General features: G+C 38.4%; 1 protein-coding gene across 1 annotated transcript in view; it reads right to left on the bottom strand.

The window, feature by feature from the left end:
• The window catches only part of lepr (leptin receptor), a 56,748-nt gene that overhangs the window by 24,122 nt on the left and 14,826 nt on the right, over window positions 1-17,800 (bottom strand). The window contains exons 2-7 of the mRNA XM_089000092.1: window positions 12,733-12,785; window positions 11,668-11,898; window positions 8,849-8,972; window positions 7,866-8,053; window positions 6,388-6,533; window positions 774-915 (exon numbers count right to left, since the gene is read on the bottom strand). Coding sequence (XP_088856218.1) covers window positions 774-915; window positions 6,388-6,533; window positions 7,866-8,053; window positions 8,849-8,972; window positions 11,668-11,898; window positions 12,733-12,785 — 884 coding nt within the window. The remainder of the gene's footprint in view (window positions 1-773; window positions 916-6,387; window positions 6,534-7,865; window positions 8,054-8,848; window positions 8,973-11,667; window positions 11,899-12,732; window positions 12,786-17,800) is intronic.

Below are 17,800 nucleotides of genomic sequence, written 5' to 3'. Positions count from 1 at the left end.
TGCCGATAAAGCGATACAGCTGGTCATGGCCTCTGGCAATGTGTTTTTTCCACAAGGAATTCCCGAATTTGTTCAGGTTTTGATTTTCTTGTTTTGGTGCAGATAAAGCGCTGGCCATGGCCTCTCGCAATGTTTTTCCCTTCCACAAGGGGCAGCATTTCTTTTTTTCCAGCTTCAGCGCTATATGAACTAGTATGTATTGTGTTGTATTTTGGACAGCTCTCCTCATTTCAAGCTCATACAACTGCGGACCCATATAATTTCCTGCTCTCCTCTTTCATATAGAACTGCTTCATACAACAAAGATGAATGACTGTCTGTGTCTTTTGTGTTGTGTCACATTATTATTACTATTTTGTTTTTTGTTGTTGTTTTGACTTCCAGATGGTGCCTCAAGAGTGGCTGCCTTTACAGCAGGTCCTGTATTTTGTTTCCTTTCCTCTTACTTTCATCACTTTGCTGATGTGAAATGTAAATGTCTTTTTTTTTCTTTTTGCAGGACATGAAGCTAGGAATGTTCTTAAGTTGAAGTGTGCACAAGGTAGCAGACCCAACATGCCAAATCTAAAGTCAGAGGTGCAACAATTTGACAAATTGGCAATTAATTGATTATGGAATTAATTGACAATTATTTTGATAATCGATAAATCATTTCAAGATTTTGTTACACTCAAAATTCTCAAAATTTTAGTCTCTCAATAGTAAATAGTTTCTTCATTAAAAGCAGGCTGATGTTCCCAGAAAACAAGCAAAACAAAACAAGTGTTTCTTACGGCCAAGGTAGATGTGGTAGGGTTCACTCCAGTTGCTCCACAATGGGGGGTAATGCAGGTCAGAGCAGTGAACCTGCACTGTGTAGTTGACTTCGGGCTGCAGATCCAGACTCACTTGGCGCTGAAGCTCTGTAGACACCACCTGCAGCCAGAAGGGAGAAGTGAGAAAACATCTGTCTGATGAAATATCTGTTACTCTGAAACTAAAAAAAAAGATGTTTCCCAAAGCACAATTCTAAGATTGATTCTGTAGCAGAATGTGCATTGAAATAAAGATTTCGGGAAATCTCATCTTCATCACGTCTTTTTTATCAATGAGGCCATAAATACACTATCATTTGAACTAGAATTGTTAAAAACACACATGCAAATCCGCAACAATACTATATCTTGTTCACTGAATTTTGGGCTTTGTTCCAGGATAAATACATTAGCACAGGAAATGTCACTGTGCTAAATGTGAAATGCCCCTCAGACTGACTGTCAGCAAGTAACACTATCTATAAAGCAAATGCTGAAAGTGGATGACTTTTTGACCTGATTCACGAATAATATGTAGTGTTGTGCGTCACGCCATTGTCAGTTGTCAATTAAAAAATCTCTTATTAAATGGCAATTAAAATAATTGGAGCCGTCTTAAATCCTGTCAGGTGACATATTCACAACACAGCTTTACTCGGCCTAGTTTGGGCCCGTTTGTTTTGTGCATCTCAATAATTGCAGAAAAACGCAAAAGGCATTCTGCATTTCAGACATCTCTCAGACATCTCTTGTATTTATTTCTCCGCACGGGATAGTTGCAGAGATTAAAGTGTACTTTTCTGAAAATACGAATGTGAGCACTTAAGGAGCGAAGTATGGCCCTCGCCTGGAAAGATTTTGGTTAAATATCTGCGAACAAAATTCAGACAAAAATTGAAAGTCAATGTTCTACTTCTTTATTTATTACACCGGATAATAATGAAAAGCAATACGTGAATAATGAATTACTTCATCAGTTCTGTGATTTAAATATGTTTTGATGTTTTTCTTTCTTTCAAGAGCCAGACTCAGGTTGACTAAAGAAATATCAATTAAGTCCTTTTCCTCAAGCCATAACAACTTGAACATCTAACACTCGAGTCAATTGCACGTATCTCAGCTTTCGTGTCTAGCTGTTTGAACGCTGCGCAATGGCAGTTACTGGCCTATCACGCATTAATTAGTTTACACCAGGGGTGGGCAAACTTTTTGACTCGCGGGCCGCATTGGGTTCTAAAATTTGACAGAGGGGCCGGGCCAGGAGCATTTGGAGGGAGTGTTTGGGCCGGAAATACTCTGAACAAGTTATGTCCATAATTTATAAAATCACTTCAAATGACTTCGACTGAGCGTATTTTACAAAGATTCCACAGCATATAGCTATAGTTTACGTTTTAAGACTTGCGCTGAATATTCATGAAGTCTTGTTTTCGAGTTGATGACGATCCCCATGTGACGTCACGTTTGGACCGCCCCTGACCGAGAAAGCGACATACAATGCATTTTGGGTACTTTGTTTGGTCTGAAAACTTCGTGTTGATCAGTGTTGATGGTGAAATTAGAAAGAAAACACATAAATAACGCGATGGTGAATCGTTGTGTGTTGCACCAAGACAACTATTTGATATTCGTTGACATAAATTCCCAGCTGACAAATCAGCCCATTTCCAACGGAGCTTGGGCGCAATCTTCTGCATTTTCTGGGTGCTACATTGCTGTCATTGACGGATCGAATTGATATGGGAGGACTCCTTGAATCAATTGCAAACATTTATGCTTTCCTCTTTAGAACTATTTGAATCATATTCATAACTGGATGAGTAACAAGAAAAAATCTTCTCCGAATCTGAAGCCATTGTTTTGATTCTCGATCAAAGGCAAGACGTCTTGGCGTGACGTCACAAACAGGGGGGTGGGACCTTCTGAAACTGACCATTTCCGGATTCATTTGAAGTCATTTTTCTTGGTGTTTTTCATTTAACTAAAAATATCATCCTGCCTGATTTGGGTATTTTAGATGCTATAAAACGTTATGTACAAACCTCATAGCACAGTAAGAACACTACAACCCAATTTATTAACTGTCTTTCAAATGTGAAAAATATCCCTGATCAGTTAATAAATTTGTCTCAAGGAACATGGCGTTTACATACTATTTCGCAGATACTTGGAGGAGGAAATGGAAATAGATTAAAATAACATGCACTGTGATTTATCAAGATTGCGTCTGTTTTTAATAAGTTTCCATCGAAGGGGCAAAGTTAAAGAAATCCACATTTATTGAAAAAATGGAATCACTTTCAAAATTCAAAACATATTATTACACAACGAAATATTCAAGCTCAATAATACCTACTTGTGTTAAATTCCGCCAAATCATAGATGGTTTGTCCTGACCGCGCGCTCAACAAACTCCTCACTGACGCCCTCGCCTACACGCACAAACAAAACACGAGTACCGTCGCCGAGCACACAAACATAGACCACCTGCAATTGAAATTTGCATTCTCGGCACGGCAGCCAATCAGAAGCCTGCTTCTTTCTTCCGGACTTTCGCAAGCGTTATAAAGTCGTGCAATTGCATGTCATTTTCCAAAATAGATGCACAGAACCTCAGACCAAAAGAAATATTCAAAAGAAGCTAACAACATATGTGACGCTAAAAAAACGTAAATTTACATTAAACCGTGACTGTAAAGTCTACGTGAGACTTATGAAAGGGGCTTAGTGGCTCGTAGGAAGCAATGCAAACGTTGCATTGTGTACCGCAGTGACAATCGACTACTGCAGCAAAATCTACGGCCATGCACATTTACCGTAAATTAAGCAAGGTGGCATTTGTAGTAGGTGCATTCTTGATTTAACAAAAAACTTTATACTTTGTTACAATGTTTTTTTAATGTGATTAGTTGTCTCTTTGTGCTTCAAGTTGTGAAAAATGGGACAGGCGACTTTTCAGTTATCTGCCCTGTTGTTCGCTAACTTTTTGTCATGAGTTTTAGACACTGTTTGTACTATAATTTGGGCAAGTTCGGCGGGCCGGATTAAAAAGCCTAACGGTCCGTATGTGGCCCGCGGGCCGTAGTTTGCCCATGGCTGGTTTACACAAAACGCTATTCAAATACTTGACATACAATGATTAATATACCTTTTGTGTACACGTGTGCAGCCTTTGTGGCTTCCGTTTGCGACAAAATTTTGAAATCTCAAAGATATGGTGAGGGCATTAGAATGCAGGGGGAGGGGTGTTAATGTTATTAGTGTTTGTGCCTCAAAATGGCTACGCTCGTGAAAGCAACAAACTTAAATGCATGTTCGCTCAATGTTGTCAACTAAGCTATGAATTTTATATCTGTATATATCTATGAATTTTATGCAAGTCCTCCTCAATTTTCATGAACATTTGAAATTCCTGGAAAATCTGGAGGAGTTTCATCACTATAGTTGGCCTTAGTACACATTGGCACATTTTTATTCCAGAATAAGGACACGCTGAAATAAAATGGAAAGGGTGCAGCACGCAGAGCTCAAGTTGTCTACCACAATTGGGTAAGCAAACACCATGTGTGTTTATTTTTGGTAATTTCTATCTCCTGTCTACTTAGATTCCAGAAAGTTACAGTGATGAATCATGGACAAACAGTGACTGTTGTCACCGGTTCAGTAGCCCTGGTGGCTCCAGAATACTTTACCTGGGGTGGAAAGAGGTTCAGTTGGGAGTCTAACATTATGACCCCGCAACACACGGCCATCAGATATTTTCGAAAACATCTTCCAGCCAATTTAAGTCTGTGGTTAAAATGTTGGCCTTCAAAACATTTAACAAAATATATATTTATGTATTTATATTTTGAGAAATTCCCAAAGTTAAACACACACTGAGGGTTATATAAATCTCATGTCTCTTAATGACAACATTCACCACTCCTCAAAATATTGAACATGTCCCAGATAGTATTCACGCCGCCATATTAAGGAGCATCTTAATTGTCTTGAATGCGTATCAGAGGATTGAACATCGAAGAGCTCCCACAGGCAAGCTTAAACTGAGGGACGTCGGATGTCTTCTCAGTGGATGTCCTGTTTCTCTTCGATGGTGATATAAGACAACGGGCATGTACCAGCTAGACTGTGAATGATGCACGACTTTGAATGAATTCTTGAATATAGGCCATCATACGTTTAACTGCACTACTTTTATTTTTTTACATACTTTGGAGTCATTTCAAATATAGCATGGGAGCTTGAAGGCGTTTTGAAGCGTAACAATTTTAATTTAATTTGCAACTTAAAACCTAAAATAGGCCCTTGTAGTCATAGTAGGGATACTGTGTTATTATTATTATTATAGTATTAATTCTGACATGCAGACAATGTACAGTACTGTTTTTGAGACACGTGTCATCAATGGCAACATCAAGGAGTGATGAATGTGTCTTGAAAGGTGTCATTCCCACAAAACACTTTCATCTCCTTTCTCATCACTTCATCACGAACTTCAAGATGGCGCCGCAAGAGTGGCTGCCTTTACGGCAGCACCTGTATTTTGTTTTTCTACTTCTCTCCTTTCCTCTTCCTTTCATAACTTTGCTGCTGTGAAATGCAAATTTATCCAATTTGAGACTAGTAAAGGTTAATCAAATGCAATCTAATCGAATGTACTGTAATCTAATGTAATGTTTTGTGACAATCACATTCCTCCTGAATGCAACTTCTGTTGGTAAGTGTCAGCATGTAACAAAAGAGCAGAGTGAGGACTTGCTCTTAGAAAAATGAAAAATAGCCCTTAGCCTTAGGGGAAATGCTTTTTAAAACAAACGGCAGAACCATGACCTTTTGTAAACTCAAATTATTAAACTTGTTATCAAATATGTTCTTAAAAACATCATTGAGGATGTCAATTTTGGCAGGCACGCCAAGATTGAACGACGTACAAAATACGCATGCGCACACACACACACACGCGCGCGCACACACACACACACACACACACACACACACACACACACACACACACACACACACACACACACACACAAAATGCTCGTGAATATTAGCTTATTTGTTGCCGCATAGGAAGTTACCATTTTCTCATTAAACGGTCTGAGTGGGAATAAATTCCAAGTGAGTGATTAAAATACAGTAAAGTCTCGTTATATCGATATCGGATATATCGATAGTCCCGGTTATATCGATACTATTTCTATGCACGCACGGAGAAAATTACATGCAAACAGGGTCGGATATATCGATAGTCCCGGTTATATCGATATTTTTTCGGACTCCCTTGAATATCGATATAACGAGACTTTACTGTATTGATACACACTTTTCTGTAGAGACAATGTTAGTAACAAGTATATACTTTTTGAAATTAGTGTCAATAAACTGAGAAGGGTGGCAAGCGAGGTGATGAGGCAGTTGATGAAATTAGCAGCTACCACCCCTTGCCACCAATGTTAAGCACACTTGGCATCCCAATTGATCAGGTATTAGACTAAATACTGTATCTCCAAGTACCTGTTTTACATCTATGTAAGCCCAAGTGAATAGCACGACAGCATCAACATGTTTATGAAGAATGAGTATTCACCTGCCATGAAGAATGGGTGTCATTTGAGTACCGGACCTCATATCTTAAAGGACCAGAATCATCGTCTTTTGGCTCCTCCCACTGTAAAATCAGTTCTGGCTTGATGGTCTGGAAATGTGAGAGGTTCAAAGGAGTTCTGGGTTTCACTGCAAGATAAAATCATTGTCTTTAAAAATCAAGCACTAATGGTGTCAGCCGGACAAGTACAGTGATACCTCCGCATACGAACGCTTCAGCTCACGAACTTTTCGCCGCACGAACATTAAATTCGCGAGCATATAGTCTCGGCTAACAAACAAGTTTTCGGCGGACGAACCAAACCACACGGAGCCACGGTGGATGGCGGACTAGTTTACCTCACCCCCTTTCTTTGAGTGCTGACGTGGTTTGTTATCGAGTGTAGTACTTTTTCTATTCTGGGACCCCACCACAGGCTAGTGTAAAGTCGAAAAAGGCACAAAAGAAAATAACGTTCGCACAGAAGGAGATGATCAAAAAACACAAACGAGGTGTGCGTTTATGTGACTTAGCGTCCCAGAACCAGTACGCTCAGTCGACCATTGCTACGTGTGGCTATGGGTGTTTCTGTGTTGTCTAAGCAACGGTCTCAGGCAACAGAAGAGTGTGAAAAACTTCTGTGGATTTGGATTAATAAAAAGCAGCTAGCATGGGACAGTGTGAGTGAGGGCATTATCGCCGTGAAAGCACGGCAACTTCATCAAGAGGCAACTACATCAACGACCATCACAAAGGTAAACAAAACGACTTTATTATAGAGTGCAGTTTATTTCTTTAATTACAATACATTAGCACATTTATTATACATAAAATAAGGTATACAGTAAAGTCTCGTTATATCGATAGTCCCGGTTATATCGATACTATTTCTATGCACGCACGGAGAGAATTACATGCAAACAGGGTCGGATATATCGATAGTCCCGGTTATATCGATATTTTTTCGGACTCCCTTGAATATCGATATAACGAGACTTTACTGTATTTTGTGTAGTTTCCAGTCTTATTTAGTAGAAATTATGTTTTATGGGGACCTGGGAACAGATTATTCTTATTTCAATGGTTTCTTATAGGAAACAAAATGTTCGGCAGACGAACTTTTCGCCTTATATACACTTTCTGGGAACCAATTACGTGACAACCGCCCTCATTTCAAGCTCATACAACACCAGACCCATATAATTAACTCTTTTTTTATGAGAGTCAAATGTTTCTTATGCTGCATTGTATGTTTATGTAGGCCTAAAACTTCCAAGCCTAACACACACCTCCTGGGAACCAATTAAGTTCATGAGCTGAGGTATCACTGTACGTGCACAATACTATGATGGGATGTTTTAAAGATTACAGACTAGGCTAGGGTTTGATGTTAATTTAGTTTTGGAGTGAATTTATAAAAAGGCTTTAAATGTATATAAACACTGCAAAAACATGTTAAAGTGAAGAGTTTTCTTTCTTACCAGGACGAGCTGGTACTTTGAGCAGAATGGGCTTAGCTTCACAGCCGGATATGTTGAGAGATACGATGGAAACAAAACTTGTGGTGCCAATGGAAATTGAACACCTGGACGAATCCTTTATTTCACAGACAACAGACTCAGAAGATTCCATACTCATGTCGTCGACTAATGGATGATTTTTGTGGAACCTGGAAATGGAGACCAATGGCAATATAATGTGTTGAGTCACAAATGAATTAAATTATATATTTTTTGTTTGAATGACAGTAAACCATGTCTTAGCACACATGCGTTTCAGGTAAATTTGGACACATTCGTGTTTTTATACTTTCTAGTTGTAGGCTTTAATTTCTGAATGTCTTTAATGTTATTTTGACACATTATGTAATGATATTCAAATATGTAAATTATTATTATTGTTATGGTTATACTTTTTAACATTTGCATTTATTATGCTACTGAATGTCATCAACTGTATGTATTTGCAGTCAATGAAAATAAAATGACAATTATATAATTAGAATATATTGAAGGGAAGAGCAGCCCGATAATGTACTGGTGCCGTCGGGCAAGGCAACGTAACTAAAAGCAAGGCAACCAAGAAGGCGTCCGGGTTGGCCTATTTTTGATTCTTTATTTTTTTTTTTTTTTTATCCGAGCTATTTTATTTTTCCTCATGTAAAATCAAGCGTTTCATATTCTTGAGAGGTGAAATATAATCACGAATACAAAGGATGTACTATATTTTTTTTGTTCTGTCATCAATACATTAATGAAATTTCCAATAGCAACAAACAAACAAACAAACAAACAATATTATTTATCGTGATAGTTCTGGGTAACTATATCTTCTGGAAAAATTGCCATTATGAAAGGCCTACAAATAAATAATGGAAATATAGCCCACAGATAAAAACAAAAATAAAAATACAATGTAAATCGGATTTAAAAACAAAAAACAGGAATAAAACAAGAGCACTCACGTTAGGCGCTGTAGGCTAAGTGCCACGACAGCAGAGTTGCCTGAAGGGAGTCTTGGAACCCCAAAATCACATGTCAAAGTTTCCCAGTTTTCATCAATCCTGCACAGCATATTCAAACAGGTGCCTGTCAAGATATTGACAATACATTTACATGAGACTGAGACTTACAAATCCGCAACAATTCAGCGATACTTCCTACTTATAACTTTCAGAACCTTGGCCATTTGGAAATTCCAAAATTGATGGCTATTTGAATGAGGTCTTCAAAAATAAACATTTTGATACACATTTACTGCCACATTTTCCTCTTTCAATGAACTTATCTGTATATTCTGGCTGATATGTCTTATTTAGCATATAAACACTTGAAAAGACTCAATAACAACTGGAAGAAAAAGACAACTCACAAATACTTGTCATAGTTCAATTCAGTTTACATGTTTCTAGGAAGAAGGAAGAAGTATAAAACATATCTAGTCCTACCCATTGTTCTCTAAATAGTTATAATTTCCATTTAGTTAGTTCAAATTAATTAGTACATTTTTAGATTTCTGTAAAACGAGTATGGCATGGAACAGAAACAAACAAAATAAAACATGGTTCCTCTGAACACCAAGTGAGGCTTGTAGTAGACGTACAAATTCCACCATGACGTCCCTGATCCACTACTGACATGGATGCTTTGATCCTCTCCTCTTTCAACTAGAACTGCTTCATGTCATCACAAAGAGGGTACAGCAAGTTCTGAAGAATGAATGACTGTGTCTTTGTGTTGTCATATTTATTTTTTCAAAAAAAAAAAAAAAAAATTCCCCAAGATGGCGGCGCGTGAACACGCAGCGGCTCCCCTCTCCCGGCAAATTGGCGTTTTCATATTTATGTTTGTTAAGTAATTATAAGTGCCTTGCATGCTGGGTCCGAGAGGACAGTAAATTCATCTGTGCTGTATGTCATGCATATTAGCATATTTGACAATAAAGCTGGCAATTACACTTTGGTCACATGAAATGTGACCAAAGTGTAATTGCCATTTATACTTGCATAAAACGTTAGGATGTTATCCAGTTTACACATAAACTCCGTTGTGACACCAATTTTATTGACAGCCATGTAAGAATCAGAATGAAAATCGTCTGTCTGCTAAGCATGAAAAGAACACACAAAAAATGTCTCTCCAGTAGAAAATTACCTTGGGTGGAATCTATAACCAACGCCTAACCCGTTACCTTCCCTGTCAGAAACCAAAATGTGATAAGTGATAAGCAGATTGATGTGCATTCTACAGCAAACCAGTCGTCTACCCTTCATTGCCAGCCTCACACATCATCATCACTACTACCGTACTGGTGATATCCATTATTAATATGCATATTTTATAAAGAATATGGAGATAATCACATAGTTAAACAACCATGACATAGTTAAACAACCATGACAGTATTTATTAATTACCCCCAATTGAAACGTTCAAAGACACCTAGTTTTCCTTCTCAAACTGAATCAATACAAGAGTGTTGTGGTTAGCCACCTCAACCACATGCTGCAGAGAATTGCAGATAAATAGCCAATAAAGTGTAATGAGCCCGTGAGAGTGATCTTTCTAGTGACAAGCGATGCATATGTAGCAGGCTCAGCCGTGAAGCCAACAACACTCTAAATATGATGATGAGCAGGAGTTGCATCAGAATTGGTCGATCAAAAGCTTCTTTTTACTTAACAGTGACAGCTATGTTCTTTCATTCAGTGACTGCTGTTTGCCTTGAACTGAGTCAGTCAACATCCAGCACACTCATAAAATGAGGAAACACTTATCTTTCCAAAAGGGATACTGTACATACAGCAAAATGTCAATGTTTCGTCTTTAGACCTCACACAACCAAGACCATTATATGTGCAAGGAAAATAAAGGCTCTCTGGGGTTTTTAAATTCAACTTGAAAGACAAAATTATCTGGGCACAATATGGATATCAATTAACTCATTCACTGCCAGGCGATGTACAAATATATGTCCACTCCAGTGCCAGGGTTTTTGTCATTTTCACTCAAATTCCAGGACCCACAGAATATTGAGTTTTAGGACAACATAAATATTAAATGCAGCGTAAGAAACCTTAGACTTTCTTCATTCATCTGAAAAAAGAGTCAATTCATAAGTTATATGGGTGTGGAGTTATCTTAGCTTGAAGTGGGGGTGGCTATCCCAACGGCAAATGCTGCACCCTCGCGGGAGGGAAAAAACATTGCCAGAGGTCTGACCGGAGCTTGATCTGCACTCCCCCGCAAAAAAAAACAAAAAACAAAACCCGAACAAATTCGGGAATGGCACTCCATGTCATGCTTTTCAATTCCCAAATAAATTCGGGAATGGCAGTGAATGACTTAAAATGCATTCATAACTTGCCTTGTGGTTTTGTGTCGTTGCATGAAAAAAAGTGTATTAGTGACCACACTCTTGAGTGGCCCCTAAAAACACATATGTGGCCCTTAATTCTCCAATAAACGCACGTAAACATTCACTGTGATACTGGACACAAAGAAACTGGAACAACCTAAATTATTTCCTATTATTAAAAAAAAAGAAGCTAAATTGCCTCAAAAATGCCTCAATGGTATTTTTTGTAATAACACCATTCATCATGAGATGGAAGACATGGTGTTTTTATTTGTTTTTTTTTTTTTAATGAAGTTGTTTATTTTGTGTGAAAAATTTTCTGCGGAAACGGTTGATTTTACAGCTTATAAAAAATGATTCAACATCCTACAAAATGTAGCCGAATGACACAGAAATGTGTGGAATTACGCAAATAAGTATTTTTACCTCCAGAGGCTTTATTCAGACCTGATCCATCTGAAATGCTCTTTAAGTAGCAAGAAGGGTGTTTGATGATTGATCCAGAGCGGATTCTCTCAGATGTCGACGTGCTGCTCCCCCTGCTCCCGTCCCCCTCCTGCGCTGAAGTTGAGTCATAGCACACTTGGTCTTGCCAGGGCAAGTCCAGCACACCTGAAAGGAGTCCTCCTCTTTCCTCAGGCTTCCAGCACAGAGTTCCTGGTGACGGGAGAGAAAGTGGGGTTAACAGTGGCTCACCTATGAGTTCATTTTGACAGTGTTTGTTAAATCACAGTCGTTCATTCAGTTTTTATGGAAAAAAATGTGATTACTACAAGACAACATGTGACAGGAGGCATTGGTGCGTCCCTGACTATTGACTCTGCTCAGGTCAAACTCATCTCACTTTTTTCCCCAAATGGAAGAGCGCAATTGACTCACTTTGTTATTCTTCCTCCCGCCCCACTTAAGCAAAACGGTGTCTTCTCAAACAATACATCAATTGTTTCCTAAATGGAATGAGTGTTTAAGATTATTGTGGGACTTCACACAACATGCCCGTGTTACGTCATCACATACCAATTGAACTGAAAGGTGACTTCAAGATAAAAGTGAAAGTTCCGAATTTAACCTAGTTCTTTTGCTTTAGGTTATTTACTCTTGATTTGAATTACTTTTTTGGTCACTCTTGAAAGAGCTGCAAGCCCTTTACAAGTTGAGGGTGAAGTTTTGGATTTGATTGGATGTAACTTTATTTGTCTCGCAGTGGAGAAATTTTGAGGGATCATACTGAATCTACAAACCTAAATTTCAATTACGTTGGGAGATTGTATAATACATCAATAAAAATAGAATGCAATGATTTGCAAATCCTTTTCAACCCAGATTAAATTCAACACAATACAAATTCTGGATAGTTAATGTTCAAAACGAACTTTACTGGGTTGTTTTCATCGATTTATGGTACTCATTTTGAATATGAGGCTTGATTAAAATAAACAACAACATTGTATTCTGTACTTTTGAGAGCTCACAGTTAGAGGTAAAACTCACCAGTGAGTGTCAGCAAAACAAAGATGAGGACAAACAACATTGCTGAGTGAGCCCTGTGGAGAGACATAGAACAGATATGTGAGGAAAAAAAACCCTTCATATTGCGGTCGCCACGTTTATTAATTTCTTGGCCGTGAAGCACAAAATCATGCTTGCCCCATTTAACTAGAGATATAAAGTATGAACCGATGTGAAACATCCAAAACGGAATTTCAACTCATTTACTGCCAGACGTGCAAAAATGTGTCGACTCCAGTGCCAGGGTTTTTATCATTTTCACTCAAATTCCAGGACCCGCAGATTATTGAGTTTTAAGATACAGAATATAAACATTGAATGCAGCGTAAGAAACCTTAGACTCTCTTCTTTCATCAGAAAAAAACAGTCAATTCCTAGGTTATATGGGTCTGGAGTAATATGAGGTGCAAGTGGGGGTGGCTGTACAAAAGGCAAATGTTGCCCCCACATGGAAGGGAAAAACATTGCCGGAGGTCTGACCAGTGCTTTATCGGCACCCTCCCCCCCGCAAGAAAACCAAAACCTGAACAAATTCAGGAATAGCGCTCAACGTCATATTTTCAATTCCCGGATGAATTCGGGAATAGCTGTAGTTGAGTTAAACGGGTCTCAAAAACTAAAACAAAATATTAATTAATTAATACATTTAATTTCAAGCGCCTTTCAAAACACCCAAGGACACTTTACAATAAAAACAATAAAACAAAGCACATAACAATAAAACCATACGAAAACTCCATCACTAGTGCGTATGTGTGCTTACACTAGCCGAGCGGCGAGCAAGATGACTGACAGAAATGTGTCATCAACAGTCTGTTGATGACACATTTCAACAAAATTCTGTGTGAATGATCATTTTCATGTCAGAAAAAATAGTGTCAATTTTCGCTTAATGAGCCATAATAATTTGTATCCTCTTGTTGATTTTTTTTAACTACTATAGTACGATGTAATGTCAAACTCTGACAAGCATAGGACAGTTTGATCCCTTATGAGAGGCTCCAAAGGAGAGTCCAATTCCAAAAGCGATTAAGAGCAGACAGACACCGTTGGATCTGCGGTGTGACGGCGGACGTTCGAAAACAAATATTAGAAGTCTGTTTTACAAATAAAAATAACACACTGAGACACAGAAACATTTCCTCCACCACACAATCCACAGAAACAAAAGTAAAGCATCAATATGTTGACTTGAACTATTTGCCAAACTCATTTGAGACATATTTGATCAAGTAAATATGATGATTGCTGATTCTATGATGGACTTGAAATTTATCATAATCATATACTGCAATAATAGACAAGCCTTCAAAGCTCCAGTCCAGTGCACCTTATATAGTCAAACCTCGGTTTTTGAACGTCTCGGTTCTCATCCCATTCGGTTTTCAACCAAAAATGTCATATTTTTTATGCCCCGATATACAACCGAAATTTGATTCTCAACCAATCTGAGTGCATCTGAATGCATCACTCGACTACCCTACCTTCCTTATATGTCACTTCCTGATCGACGTATTAATATTGTTGTTGTTTTATTTTTGCAAAAATGCGGACATATTTGGTTAAGATCTCCTGAATAGTATAATTTTAAAGCAAGCAGAGAATGGTTTGAAAAGTTGGTTTGCCCAAAGACAGCTGGGATAGGTGCCAACACGCCCCGTGGCAGACAGATAGAGAGCTTTTTATGCAGATCTTAATGTTGATGTTAAAAATTGGTGAAAATAAAAGTTAGTTTTTATAGAATTTTACACATGACCTGCTCTATTATTAAGTTTTTATATTATGCGATGAAATAGTTACAAAGCTGTTTTCTAGACTTTGAATGGATTAAGATTTTTTTACATTGATTTTAATGGAAAGTGATGTTTCGGTTTTTGAACAAATCGGTTTTCGAACAGGTTGCTGAAACAGATTATGGTCGAAAACAGAGGTATCACTGTATGTATATGGAAAAAGTTTGAAAATACACCATTCATTGGGGGTGCGCTTTATAATCCGGTGCGATTTATAAACTGAAAAATACGGTATATAATTCCGGCTTTATTGTTCCATATTTTTATCAGGTAGTATGCAGTCAATTGCTTTGGTCTTGTTTTCACAGACCGATGTTATCAGGTACTAATTTCCACCCTTCTCCCTTGTCCCTTATCAAACTCATGATGTCAGATGCTGTTTTAAAGCCACCCTCTGTAGGCAGTCCGCACAGTCATGCTTTCACACCGAATGAGTTCATTTTCACAGTAAGATCCCACTGATGGTGATGACTATGTGTCGTTACGTCTGTGTAAGCTCTCAGTCGTACAGGAGTGGTCCATCGATGAAAAGGTTTCTTCAGCCGTCATCTGTACAAGAGTGAAGGTTTCGGACGTTTCGCCTCCTATCCAAGAGGCTTCGTCAGCGAACTAAAGTCTGAGTGGTCGTATCGTCCCCATTTATATATCCCTAATGTCCAGGCCTGGTGGCGCCGGACACAGCTATGATAGGTCCCTACTCTCAGGTTGGGGGGGGGGGGGGACCCCTCCCTGTGGCCCCACTGATTGTTCCTACATTCCTGACTAACGACTGGCCTATTACCCCCACTCCCCCCCGGAATCACCTCATCAGCATAACGACCCTCATCAGCATTGCGAAAGTTGCCTAACCTGTTTTGCCTGAGCAGGCTATTGTATGAACGATCCAAATTGAATCTCACCCCACCAGACCGGTTTAATGAAGGATTTTGTTGTTTTATAAGAATCGCTTCTTTTACCCCCCTTTCAAACCATCTATGTTCTTTCGCTAAGATTTTAACCTCATTGTCGTCAAATGAGTGGTTGCTAGCTTTTAGGTGCAAATGTACTGCCGATTGAGGCCCACTAGTATTATCCCTGCGATGTTGATAAAGTCTTTTTTTTGAGAATTTGTTGAGTCTCCCCAATATACTGCTCTTTACAATTTTCATTCTTACAATGTATGGAATAAACTACATTACTTTGTTTTTCATTTGGTAGCCTATCTTTTGGATGCACTAATTTTTGCCTTAACGTGTTTATCGGTTTGAAATAAGTAGGAATTTTATGTTGCCAAAGGACTCTTTGTAATTTTTCAGAAACTCCTGCAATGTACGGTACTGCTACTCCTCTCCTTTTAGAATCTTGAGAATTATTGGTTTTGTTCGCTATTCTTTCTTTCTGACATTTGTTGAATGACCACTGAGGGTACCCACAGTTAGTGAGTGCTCTCCTGATATGTTTTGACTCCTTTTCTCTACCTTCAATCCAAGAAGGCTAGTTGGTTCTCTTGAATGTCCTCACGAGTAAATTTAATGTTGAAATCTACAGAGTTGAGATGATCTGTGAAGGATTGAATTTCTTGTTTCTTAATTATGACAAAAGTATCGTCCACATATCTAAACCAGTGTCTAGGTTTTGTCCCTGGGAAGGATGTGACATTGCCTTCTTGGATTGTAAAGTAATTATAAAAGAGGACAGAGCGCTAAAAACAGAAGTCTTTAGGAAGGCTCCGCACACTGACCAATACTTACTTTTTGACTCTAACCACCCTTTACAACATAAACTAGGAGTTATCAGAACCCTCCAGCATAGGGCTAAACTAATACCAACTAGCACTGAAGGTAGAGAAAAGGAGTCAAAACATATCAGGAGAGCACTCACTAACTGTGGGTACCCTCAGTGGTCATTCAACAAATGTCAGAAAGAAAGAATAGCGAACGAAACCAATAATTCTCAAGATTCTAAAAGGAGAGGAGTAGCAGTACCGTACATTGCAGGAGTTTCTGAAAAATTAAAAAGAGTCCTTTGGCAACATAAAATTCCTACTTATTTCAAACCGATAAACATGTTAAGGCAAAAATTAGTGCATCCAAAAGATAGGCTACCAAATGAAAAACAAAGTAAAATAGTTTATTCCATACATTGTAAGAATGAAAATTGTAAAGAGCAGTATATTGGGGAGACCTTCAGTGCTAGTTGGTATTAGTTTAGCCCTATGCTGGAGGTTTCTGATAACTCCTAGTTTATGTTGTAAAGGGTGGTTAGAGTCAAAAAGTAAGTATTGGTCAGTGTGCGGAGCCTTCCTAAAGACTTCTGTTTTTAGCGCTCTGTCCTCTTTTATAATTACTTTACAATCCAAGAAGGCAATGTCACATCCTTCCCAGGGACAAAACCTAGACACTGGTTTAGATATGTGGACGATACTTTTGTCATAATTAAGAAACAAGAAATTCAATCCTTCACAGATCATCTCAACTCTGTAGATTTCAACATTAAATTTACTCGTGAGGACATTCAAGAGAACCAACTAGCCTTCTTGGATTGAAGGTAGAGAAAAGGAGTCAAAACATATCAGGAGAGCACTCACTAACTGTGGGTACCCTCAGTGGTCATTCAACAAATGTCAGAAAGAAAGAATAGCGAACAAAACCAATAATTCTCAAGATTCTAAAAGGAGAGGAGTAGCAGTACCGTACATTGCAGGAGTTTCTGAAAAATTACAAAGAGTCCTTTGGCAACATAAAATTCCTACTTATTTCAAACCGATAAACATGTTAAGGCAAAAATTAGTGCATCCAAAAGATAGGCTACCAAATGAAAAACAAAGTAAAATAGTTTATTCCATACATTGTAAGAATGAAAATTGTAAAGAGCAGTATATTGGGGAGACTCAACAAATTCTCAAAAAAAAGACTTTATCAACATCGCAGGGATAATACTAGTGGGCCTCAATCGGCAGTACATTTGCACCTAAAAGCTAGCAACCACTCATTTGACGACAATGAGGTTAAAATCTTAGCGAAAGAACATAGATGGTTTGAAAGGGGGGTAAAAGAAGCGATTCTTATAAAACAACAAAATCCTTCATTAAACCGGTCTGGTGGGGTGAGGTTCAATTTGGATCGTTCATACAATAGCCTGCTCAGGCAAAACAGGTTAGGCAACTTTCGCAATGCTGATGAGGGTCGTTATGCTGATGAGGTGATTCCGGGGGGAGTGGGGGTAATAGGCCAGTCGTTAGTCAGGAATGTAGGAACAATCAGTGGGGCCACAGGGAG

This window comes from Hippocampus bargibanti, linkage group LG07 (assembly GCF_051943395.1).
Source record: "Hippocampus bargibanti isolate YZ-2025 linkage group LG07, ASM5194339v1, whole genome shotgun sequence".
In the NCBI taxonomy this organism is placed as follows: domain Eukaryota; kingdom Metazoa; phylum Chordata; class Actinopteri; order Syngnathiformes; family Syngnathidae; genus Hippocampus; species Hippocampus bargibanti.
The sequence above is the reverse complement of the archived record's forward strand: the minus strand, read 5'-3'. Positions and strand labels throughout refer to the sequence as shown.